Here is a 10,985-nt window from a genome sequence, read left to right as displayed (position 1 = left end):
CCAGACAAAGCAGGGAAGGACAGGAGTCAGGGTGTCGTTCCTTTGCCTGCTGAGGGAGAGCAGAGGGTGACAGGAGGCAAGTGAGTCACGCTGAGGAACCTCTTAGAAGTCAGCTCCGGTATGGAGGAGGGAGATGTTGGGGACATCGCACAGCTGTGGGACTTTGCTTCCAGACAGGACCTGCTCTCTCGGTGCTCAGCTGCTCTCTTGGCACAGCTTTTTACTGCTCTCTGCCATCGATCCTCACATGTCCGTCTGGGGCTCCTGGACAGCACAGCAGTGGTCTGTGTCCATTGAAAACACAAATCCTGCAGTAGGAGAGCCCATGTTGCAGGGCCCAGATGCTGTATCTGGAGTGGTGTTGGCGTTCATCTCTTAGACTAGTGTAAAGGGCACAGACAACGAGAAAACTCTCACTGGGACTCCTCAGGGTCTCCCTGAATCCCCAGCATGGGGATGTTCTGACACCTTGCCTCTGCTCAGCATTTGTCATGGCACCCAGCTGCATTGCGCTGGTCTTTCTATAAACCTGGTGCTGCAGTGTCCTGCCAAAGGTACTTTTAGACAGCCAGCTCCTCGACTAACAGCTGTGGGGACAGACAGACGTGGTCATGTGTGCGGGCTCTGCACCTGCCAGTGCCTAGCCCAGCTCGTGCTCCAAGGTTTCCCCAGGAGCCCTTCATGCCCTTCTTCAGCTCATTGAGAAGGACCTTAACGAGTCTTTGCCCCTAGCATTGCAGTTCCCCCTCCACCAAGGATGACACTACTCACCAACTGACTATCAGAGCTCGTCGTGCTGAAGACAGCCCTCAGAGTGCAGCACTCCAGCCCCTTTTCCACTTGCTTTGGTGTTCTTTTGTAGTCCTCATCTCCCCAGGCTTCTTGGACTGCTCTCATCTCTGCTTGCTGACCATCTGCTGGGCAGTCCCACTGTCCCTCCTACTGCCGAGGCCATGCGTGCCTCTTGCTGGGCTGGGCACAGGCCTCAGAGCTGCTTGCCTTCCTCTTGGTGGGCAGACGGGTCCTCCCGGGTGAGCACTGCCTGTCCCTGCCATCAGCAAAGGGGACGTGGCTGCAGCCCTGCACAGCACAAGCAGCCGTGTCCTCCATGTGCCCCTGCTGGAGCTCTCTCTCCTCCCTGGAGGCAGCAGGGTAGCAGCTGGGGTGGCTCCAGCTAGTTTGGTTTGGCATGGCAGAGACTAGCGAGCTGCCCGCCCTGGCTTTGCTGTGGCTGCAGCTGGGTGTGTGGAGTGGCTGCTCTTTCTGCCCCGTGTCACCTTCCCCTGCTGGGGCTGAGTGCTCCGAATCTTAGGAGAGCACAATGCATTCAGGGCTTCTCTCTGCCGAGGGCTTCCAGCATCCCACAAGGACACAGCTGTCTGACGAGGAGTCACTGTCCTGGGGGTTGGCAGGAGCCGGCAATTGTCTCTGGGCTTCTCCTCCTGCTTGAGCTGCCCTGTTGTCAGAGTTTGTCTGTAGATCTTGGTGAGATTGTGTGGCTGTGGCAATGTCATGGGGGCCTGCATACGAGGTGACAGGAAGCATTGTATAGCCAGGGCTGCCAGCTGGGGATGGACTCTGGGCTGGCCCTGGAGTCGTGGCTGTACCCGCAGCAGCTGCCGGGCTTAATGATGCTGAGGGGCCTCCTTCGTGCTGGCTCTGAGAGTGGCAATCATATATGGCCTGCCGGTCGTAGGTCTCCATGCTGCATGAGCACTGGGTAAAGCTGATGAGCTCGTGGACAAAATGCCTGGTGCGACTCAGCAGCAGCAGCTCTAAGTCGTCAGCAAAGGCCTGACTGTCCAGGTCATACCTCCTGAGGTTTGTCAGGACGATGAGCTCCGTGATGGTGATCAGTGACTGGTGGACTCCAAAGAGGACTCTCAGTTCGCGCTGGAGCCAGGGCAGCAACCTCTGAATGCTGTCCGGATTGCGGGAGAAGAACTCTGCGGAGATGTCTTGGGGGTGGCCGCCATGGGGAACCCTTTGCACACGCATCCCTGTGCGGTACAGAGTGCGGCGGAAGTTCAGCATCTCCTCCTCTGTCGCTGGCACATGTCTCTGAGGTCTGCTCTCAGCACTGGCCTGCCTGTGCAGAGACAGCCTCTGGCTTGGCTCCCGCAGCCCTCCGGCTCTCTGCCTCTGCCTGCTGTGGCTTGGAGGCCCCTCCAGGCTGCTGCCGTCCTGGGCAGAGGATGGCATCTGAGGAGCAGGGGACTGCTGCTGCGGGTGAGCTGCAGGGCGACGGTGCCTCCTGGTGGCAGGGCGCCAAGGAGCTCTCTGTCGCGGCCGCCTGGCACCAGAGCTATCTTTGGGAGGCCTCACGACATACTCCTGGTAGTCATCTTCTGCCAGCACTGTGTGCAGAATAGACTGGAAAACCTGCTTGCAGAGGGGGCATTCGGCCTTTGTTTTCGACCAGCGGAGCACACAACCAAAGCAGAACTTGTGGAAGCAGGGTTTCACATAGGCAACGTCGTCTAAGGTGTCCAGACAGATGGGACATGTAGCATCTGGAGCTGCTGGTGTTGGTGTGCTGTGCTACAGAGGGCTGGGGAGAGCTGAGGATGAGGAACTACCATCCATGGCAGGTACCTCAACTGCTGCTGCTGTGCTCTGCTGAAGAAAGAGAGGCCAAGATCATTCCCTTTGTCAGGAAGACTGTGAGGGTGAAGTGGGGGCTGGACTATGGTGCAGGCGGGGGTGCAGAAGAACCATTGGCACACACTGAAACTCAGAGGAGGCACCTTTGGGGCTGAGACAAAAGAATGTGGGCGCTGGTGGGCTAATAACCTGGAAGGCCTGGGTGCCCTCAAAAAGGGAGGTGTTGTGGGTCAAGCTCCTGCCAACTAAGGAAGAGGGCAAGGAAAGGCATTGCAAAATGTTCAGGCTCAGGAACTGCCTAGAATGTGCAGAAGCTCTCTGCCTCCTTCCTCAGAAAGAGGAGAGGCCCGTTTGCACCAATACCACTTTCATCAGCCGAACACGGGAGGCTGTGGCCACGTGCATTCAGTCATGCCTCAGAGCAACTCTTCCTTGATGAACTGGGAGCAGCCAGGTACCTGGGGAACCAACATACTGTGCCTGGGGACGACGGGCGGCCTTGCCATTCTTGGGTACCCAGCCTCAGCGCAGCCCTTTCCGCTTCTCCTCTTCAAAAGCATTGCTGTGCTGCTTGGGACTCAGCACTTCCCCAAAGCCCACTCTCCATCACCCCTTCCTTGCCTAGCCTAGCCTGCGGGACATTGCCAGGTGCAGCGCAGAGCTGCCGGTGGACACTGAGGAAGAGGCAGCGAGGTGCCTGAGTGTTTCCAGAGACCCCTGCAGCCTCTTGGTGCCCACAGAGCACTGGCCATAGATGCACAGCCTCACTGTCAGCTCAGTGAGCCCAGTGGGAGTGTGGGAAAGACAGAAGGCACCTTTGGAATTGAGCACCCTGGGCTGCTGCTAGCCCCAAAACATCCCAGCCCCCGTGAGAGTGGCATGCGTGAGCGGAGCTCCTGCTGTGTCTTGCACACAGGCTCATCAGCAGCCTGGGGGTGAGCTAAGCTGGGCAGGACTCTGCCCCTGGGGAGCTGCACTGAGAGCAGAGCAGCCCCAGAAGCTCAGAGGTGCCATCACAAGGGTGCCCTGAGCTGCACAGAGAGGACGCCCTGACCACAGGACCAGTGTTCCTTTGGGAAAGGACATGGTGCCAGGGCTTGGACACCTTTGGCAAGCCTTCCTGAATCTTCGTGCTTTTCCACAGATTTCAGGGTGCTTCCTGAGCTGTCTGGTTGAAGGTTCAGGCCCAGACATGTGAGTTCTCTGTCAGGGAGCAATGTTATTTCTTTGGGCAGAGAGAGAGCCCCTCAGCGCTGCCATCCAGCCAAAGGCAGCAGAATTCAGCAACACCCCCTGTCCCTGGCAGCTCTGGACCCTGCTCTTTTCAAGGCAGGGTGGAGAGGCGATGAGCTGGAGGAGAGGACGGGGGCCTCTCCTGACCCTGCAGCTTCCCCAAGCTGACAGTGTCTTCACAGTGGGCAGGGCGGGGGCTTTGGTGGCAGGCGGCAGTGTGATGGCCTCTCTCAGCACAATAAGAGCAAGCCCCGTCGCTCTGCGTGTCCCGTCAGTTGTGGGCTGCTCAGTGAGAGCGGATGGCACCCACCTCCATGGGCTTCTCTGCTGGGGGCAGTGCGCGTGGGGAACGCAGATGCGTCTCGGCTCCTCCAAGGGTTCAGGTGCGCTCTCCGCGCGGTGCTGTCAGGCTGGAGGGCCCTGTGTGTATGTGCGTGTGGCTGTGAAGGGAACAGGCTGCAGTTAGGGGAAAATCCGACCTGTGGCTTGGTACCTCAAACCGTGTAAATAAGGCCGCAACCGATCCGGAATTCAGAGAGGTCGTCAGAGGTAACATGAGGAGGGGCAGAAATACGGGATGAATCTGTGGAATTGCCCAGCATTTCTGAAGAAGGAAGGGAAGCATTCGTCAGACAGAGCTGCCTGTGGAGGGGGCAGGGGTGGGGTTCGGGTGTGGGGTTGGGGTGTCAGGTAATGTATAGCTGAGGCGTGAAAGTGGGGTGGGATACGCAGAACTACCGAGAACAATCTAAGGGCAAGCAGACATGCTTCCTGCAGAGCAGAGGGAGGTGGCAAGGACCTGCCCTTGATCTCAGTGAGTTCTGGGTGATTCTGCTTTTTAAAGGAAGATTTACCTGTTGGCTCTCTCTTAATACACTGCCTGCATACCTCTGAAGACCAGGAAGCTTTCTAGCTTGCTGCGTGGCGTCCTCTCTGCCTGGGAGAACTCAGGCTTGTTCCGAGATTTGAACATCAACAACCTCAGGGTCATGGAACCACGGAACGGCAGAGGGTGGGGGTCAGCTAGAGCAGGTTGCTTGGGGTCGCGTTCAGTCAGGTGTTCAATATCTCCAACAACAGAGACCCCACAGCCTCTCTGGGTGACCTGGGCAGTGTTTGACTACCCCCTCTGAGTGAAAAACCTGTCCCTTGTGTTTCAAGAGAATTTCCTAGATGCCAGTTTGTGCCCATTGCCTCTTGTCCTGTCACTGGGCCCCAGGGAGAAGAGTCGGCCTCCATCCGCTGTTCTTCCAATGTGTTGAAACACATTGATCAGATTCCCCCCGAGACTTCTTTTCTCCACGCTGACCACTCCCAGCCTCTCTGCATGTGATGCTGCAGTCCTGTAATCATCTTCATGACCCTTTGCTGGACTTGCTGCAGTATGGCCATGTCTCTCCTGTACTGGGGAGGGCAGAACTGCACACAGTAGTCCAGGTGTGGCCTCACTGGGTCTGAGGAGAGGAGAAGAATCATGTGGAGGTGACTGCCCTCCTAATGCAGCCCAGGATGCTGGTGGGCAGGTGCTGGTGCCTGTAGTCGCCATGCAGTCCTGGAGGTTCAAGATGCTGAGGGCAATGGGGAAGGACAGTAACAAATGTAGAGATGTGGCCTTTGAGAGAGCAGACTTCACCTCCTTGAGGCAGCTGGTGGGGGGCATGTCATGGGAGGCAGCTCTGAAGGGGGAAGGAGAGCAGGGAAGCTGGCAAGCCTTTAAAAGCAGCTGCCTCCAAGTGCCAGAAGAGTGCAGCCCTGTGCTCAGGAGAACGGGCACAGCAGGAGACCACTGCTGTAAACAGCGAATTCCTGATGCAGTTAGAAGGCAAAAAGGCAGCACGTGGGGGATAGGAGCAGGGAGAAGGGAGAAGGCTACAGAGGAAGAGTTTAGAAGTGTTGCCCAGGCACATGGGCATGGCCTTAGGAAAGAGAAAGCTCCCTGGCAGGAGAGATAGAGAGCAGAGGCAGGTAAAGGTGAGGTCCTCGGTGCCTTCTTTGCCTTGGTCTTCAACAACAACTTCCCCCCGACCCCCAGCTCCTATGCTTAGTGGAGGGGGGTTGTGGGGGAGATGAACTACAGGCAGCGTGCAAGGTTCGAGGGAGGGATTCCTTGCCAGAGCTCTGCCCATAGAAGTGCGTGGGCCCCTCACAGACTGCATCTGTGGGAGCTGAACGTTTTAGCCTAGGTCCTTGCAAGGCTGCACTCTCTCACCTTTGAAAGGGTCTCTGTGTGCCCGTGATGCCCAGGCTGCTGTGCAGGGAGCGCTGGGCGCAGGTAGGGTGGACAGACAGCACAGAGACAGCAGCACCGCTGGCCTGGCTGGCAGCACCACTGGTGCTGGTGCCAGGGCTGGTGCCGGAGCCAGTATAGGCCCCTGCAGTGAGCAGGTGGTGGGAAGGTAGTGTGGAGGTGCAGGGCAGGAGGGGACATGGGGCCCACGGGGCCTTTTTGGGAGCTGGTGCGGCAGGAGACAGCCTGAAGAGGCTGGAAGAGGAAAGCTTGGCCAAGCCCAGCACTGGCTTTGCCTGCAATCCTGCTGCTGCCCCGAGCTGTGCCATAGACGGGAACGGCTGTCGCTGGCTCTGCTGCAGCCCTCCAGCAGCCTCTGGCAGTGCCTCGGGGCTTACAGATGTGCCTGTGGATGCTGCACATGTGGCTGCTCAGCTGGATGAGGTTTGGGAGCCTCTGCAGGACCCCAGGGGTAAGGAGTCAGGTTTTATTTGCTGCCAGGGACAAGATTTTTTTAAACATTCTTTTCCGTGCTGTAATCTGGATGGTAGCTCAAAAGACGTCTGCCATGACAGAGAAGCAAAACCAATCTCCTCTCTGATTGCAGATGCGCCTGTAGGTGAAGCTTTCCCAGCCTTTCGTCTGGATGAGGTTTTGGCCTCTCTGCAGAACGCTACAGGCAAGTAGTTAATACTTTTTTTCCTGAATGAAGCAGCTTGTGATGTTATGGGATCACTTTTGTGACTCCAAAGCCATCTATCTGAATACGTAAGTGAAGGAAATCTCTTCTCCAGTTGCAGATATGGCTGGAGGGAGGCTTCTGCAGATTCTCAGCTAGCTGAGGTTTTGGAGAGAGGTCTGAATCGCACAGGTGAGGTGTGGCTATTCAATACTGGCACAAATCGTCTTTTCTCTTGTAATAGTTGTCTGCCCTCCAGATGAATCCAGGCTACCCAGCAAACATCTTTGGTATGAAGCCCAGATTCATACCAATTGTACAACGGGCTCTTGTACAAGGCAAGTGTAAAGGGTCTGTTTTGTGTGCTGGGGCAAAATGCTGCCTCTCCAGCTGTGGCTTCTTTGGTGTCCCATTAGAGACCTCCTTGTCAGGGACATTGCACCAAGGGCCAGGCTGTTGGTACAGCTGGTCTTTGAGGGATGTAAAATCCTGCATCAATGCAGGATTTGGGGAGGTGCCGGTTCCAGTTGAAAGGGCACCTGCCCCACTCTGCAGCTTTGAGAATCTAGACCCACATGTACATCCTGTGGAGTGACATGATCCACTCGCCTTCCCTGCAGTTTGTATCATATTGGAAAAAAAACACTGGTACCTTCTCATTTGTATTTGGTTGTAGATGTGCCTGTAGACACTTGTGACCCTGCCTCTCAGGTGGCTCCTGAATTCAAAGCCTGGGAGGGATCCTGTGGGTTAATGGTCTCCATGGATTTCCATGCACAAAGAAACCTTTCTGTTTTCGTGTTGTATTCTTTGAAATGTAACTTACTACTTTCTCTGAAGATCCTCAGAGAGAAGCTTCCTAGATAAAGCATCTGAATATTCTGTGGGATTTTCAGAAGCTGTGAGGAAAATAGTGCAGGGGGAATTTCTGTTAAGCTCCCTGGCATGATGGGACTTGCTTCTCAGAAGGAATTTGTTCCTAGCTGAAACGCCTGCCCCTTTTTTCCTGTCCTCTGTGATGTGAATCCTTGGGGGGAAGGTTTAGCTCAGTTGTTTAGAGTGTGGTGCTGCTAATGCCAAGGTCGCGGGTTCAATCCCTGTATGGGCTGTGCTGAGGGTTGGAATAGATGACCTCCAGAGGTTCCTTCCAACTTTACCATTCTATGATTCAGTGTCCTCTTACATTGCCCCCACCAAAATGCCAAAAATTGGCATGTGAGCAGGAAGAGCACATGCAAGTTTCTCATCATCCAGCCTGTCTGGTTTTGCTGTCTGCACCAGTTTCTTGGAAGATGTTGTGCCCTTACCTTTTTCTCCGCACATGAAACATTGTTTGGGCTAGTGGGCTAGCTGGACCACCAAGGACAGAAGTTTTGGTCTTCAAGCCCTTTGGGAAGTACTGCCTCCTGAAGATACTGTGTTCCTGATGAGGTCCCAGTTAGGTCTGCTCACAGTTCCTTGCTTTCTAAAGACTTCCCTTGCTTTCACCTTTCCTTTCTTTCTTTCTAAAGGGACAGATAATGAGACTGTGGAAGAGGAGATGTTTTGGGAAGGAGGCAGTCACAGAGTTTGTCTCTGATAGAGGAGCCAAGCCTATGGAAGGAAGAGGGATGCCAGGTAATTGCTGTCCCTTGTCAGCTGGTGTAATACCTCTGTGTGCCTCTGGGCTCCTTCCTTAGGAGATAGGAAGACCGGCCAGCAGTGGTTGTTTGGAGCAGCCTTTCATCTCTGGTATGTGGTGATTATTGCTGTTTGTGATTTACTGGGGCAGATGTTGTTGCAGTCTGTGTAACTGCAAGGGGACCCTCATGTGCAGTGAGACAGGAGAAGGAGACCCTATGCAAGACTCCTGTTGTGTTTGGTGCTTTTAATTCTGAATCCCAGGTGTGTCGCTTTGGTCTCATCAAATCGAACCTCGGAAAGCACCGTGTGAATTCTAGTTCTCTCCTGAGTCTAGTAGAGCAGCCTGCTCTTGACGGAAAGGTAGTGTGCACATTTTGGAAGATTCTGTGAGTGCAGCAATGGTGCTGCTTGTAGGAGGAATATAGTGGTGAAAGCCCACGATACGTGTCTCTCTTGATCCTCACATACATTTTCAGGGGAGCCTCTGAGACCTAAAGGGCATTTTTCTGTTGGCCAAGGCTAGAGGACCAGCTTGTAGGTGTAACGATTATTTCTGGGCTTCCCGCACTTAGCTGCATGCCTTTGGTGCTGTGAGGGGATGCAAAAGTCCCCAGAGAGCAGTGCTGGAACCTGGATGCATTCAAGTGTTCCCTGGAAGAGCTGTGAGAGGAGGAAGGTGAGGTGATGCCTGTGTGTTAGGGAAGCCAGAGCACACAGCGACTGCTGGGCTGGGAAGTGCAGCTGGTACTGTTCCAGCTGCAACTGTGCCTCTCTGCAGCCAGGGCCCCCAATGTCCCTGAGCAAGAGAGCAGGAGCACAAGAGAGCCTGCCTCTGTGAGCTGGGCTTAGGGTGCTGAGCTGGGAGTGCCTTCCTTGGCAGGGAGCTGGGAGTTCCCACTGTTCCTCGTGGAACCTAGAAAACGTTGCAGCTGCAGGGTTTTCTCTCAGGCAGACATGTTAACTCCTCAGCTTGCCTGGGAAATCTGGAGGCACCATTAGGTGAGGAGTAATGCAGAGTCTGCCACTCTAGTGTGCAGAATGGTAGTATTTCTCCTCCAGGTGGGGTAAGAAGAAGAAAGCGGAGGCTTCAGCTCATAAAGATCTACACAAACGCATTGTAATAGCTTCTGAAGTCATCTCCGGTGTGGTAGTGGCGAGGGTAATCTTGGTGGTAGTAGTCCCTTTGCTGCTGAAGAAGAGAGAAGGGTAAACTGCGTTATTTTCCCCATGTATTGGTGGATGGCTGCTCTTAGCAATTCAGAGCTCTAGTGCTGTGGAATGCAAAGTGAGCTGTCAGCAGTCCTGTTGAGATTTCTGCTCTCAAGTTTTTTAATTGGCCTCGTGATTCATACCAACAAATACGCTGTGCTGAAGCTTGCTTTTATTCTATCAGGGAACCAGTTAGGCCTGTCACCAACACTGTCTGTAAAAGGGAAGAGGGCAGAGCAAATTCAGGCCGAGGAAAGCAGGAGGCTGACATTGCCATGGAAAATGAGGACTTGAAGAGTAGTCTTAGTCCACTGCTAGTGAATTAGGACACCCTGTGTTGTAATGGTGATATTTCAGATTTTTCGCTTCACCCTAGAGGCTGGAGCAGCTCCGATCCTAGTGATGACTCTTTCTCAGGTACATGCATGTCATTGGATTCTGCAGAAAAAGAGCCTCTGTTGACAGTAGCTGAACCCAGTCACTCCAAGCCTGTGTATCTTTGTATAACTGCATACTGTGTTTTTTCAGGGGGCCACAGCTGATGCTGCAATGCCCTTAGCAGCCTGGAGACACCCTGAAGGCACCTAGACCACTGATTGGGTGGTTCCAGTTATCAGCCTGTGAGGATGTTTTCCAGAGGTCTGTATCACGATGTTGTTTTCCACAGGCACCTCTCCTTGTTAGGGATGTCCCTTCAAAGGGCTCAGGTTTCTGCTAGGGTGTTTCTTATAAAGCACGACATTGTTTAAACCAGGAGAGACGCTTGTTCCCAAGCCAGTGGCAGCTGCTGAAGACTTGAGGTGAAGTGCTGGAGGCCATGAAAGGATGGATCTCTTTGGACCCAGCCTCCCTGAGGTGTCCTCTGTAGGGCTGCCATTAAGGTTTCCTTTTTGGAAGGGCAAATGCTTAAAAATGTAGAATCCCTGGCTGTGATTTATTCCCCAAAGATTTCTTGGAGCTGGTGCTTGGAATGAGAGGTGTAAAAGGGAAAGAAAAAGCAGGCTGTGTTGTGGAAGAGAAAGAGCACAGAGAGATCTGCCTGGGACCCCTAATGAATGTTCCTCTGCATCAGCTCCTTCCTGCTGAAAGGGCCCAAGGCACAGCAGAATCGCAGTGGCTCCCCTGGGATGTAGCAGGCAGGGTGAAACCTGACTGTAAAACCTTGGCTTCACAGGAGCCTCAGATCAGAGACTGGTACTCAGTTTTGCTCTACAAATGTACTGGGTCTTTCTACATCTCCTGAACTTTTTGTTCTCTGTGCCAGCTCACGGCACAAATGTCTGCATCCCCCCGCCCCCTCCCAGTTTCCTTACCCAAATGTTCTCATCCATCAGGCTGCCAGGGCCAGCCCAACTGCAGCACCTTGCAGCTCCTGTCTCTGCACAGGGGAAGAAGTTCTGCTGCTGCAAC

The 10,985-nt window shown here is 54.3% G+C and overlaps 1 protein-coding gene across 1 annotated transcript; it reads right to left on the bottom strand.

The window, feature by feature from the left end:
- Nucleotides 1–1,308: 1,308 nt before the first annotated feature.
- Nucleotides 1,309–4,828, bottom strand: LOC134154304 (E3 ubiquitin-protein ligase Topors-like). The gene is made up of 3 exons (XM_062601056.1): nt 4,726–4,828; nt 4,338–4,441; nt 1,309–2,541 (listed from the first exon to the last, which is right to left on the bottom strand). Exons 1-3 carry the CDS (start codon nt 4,826–4,828, stop codon nt 1,309–1,311), a joined length of 1,440 nt encoding a protein of 479 aa, XP_062457040.1.
- Between the last annotated feature and the right edge of the window lie 6,157 nt (nt 4,829–10,985).

The sequence above is a fragment of the Rhea pennata genome, unplaced genomic scaffold (assembly GCF_028389875.1).
Source record: "Rhea pennata isolate bPtePen1 unplaced genomic scaffold, bPtePen1.pri scaffold_23_1, whole genome shotgun sequence".
Lineage (NCBI taxonomy): Eukaryota > Metazoa > Chordata > Aves > Rheiformes > Rheidae > Rhea > Rhea pennata.
The sequence above is the reverse complement of the archived record's forward strand: the minus strand, read 5'-3'. Positions and strand labels throughout refer to the sequence as shown.

Excerpts from the sequence above, each read along its gene's own strand:
- LOC134154304 (XM_062601056.1), bottom strand. The coding sequence starts at position 4,828 with ATGACCCTGAGGTTGTTGATGTTCAAATCTCGGAACAAGCCTGAGTTC. Across the intron at positions 4,442-4,725 it reads AAGCTTCCTGGTCTTCAGAG|AAATGCTGGGCAATTCCACA; the intron begins GTATGCAGGCAG and ends TTCCTTCTTCAG. Across the intron at positions 2,542-4,337 it reads GTTGCGGCCTTATTTACACG|CACAGCACACCAACACCAGC; the intron begins GTTTGAGGTACC and ends AGCCCTCTGTAG.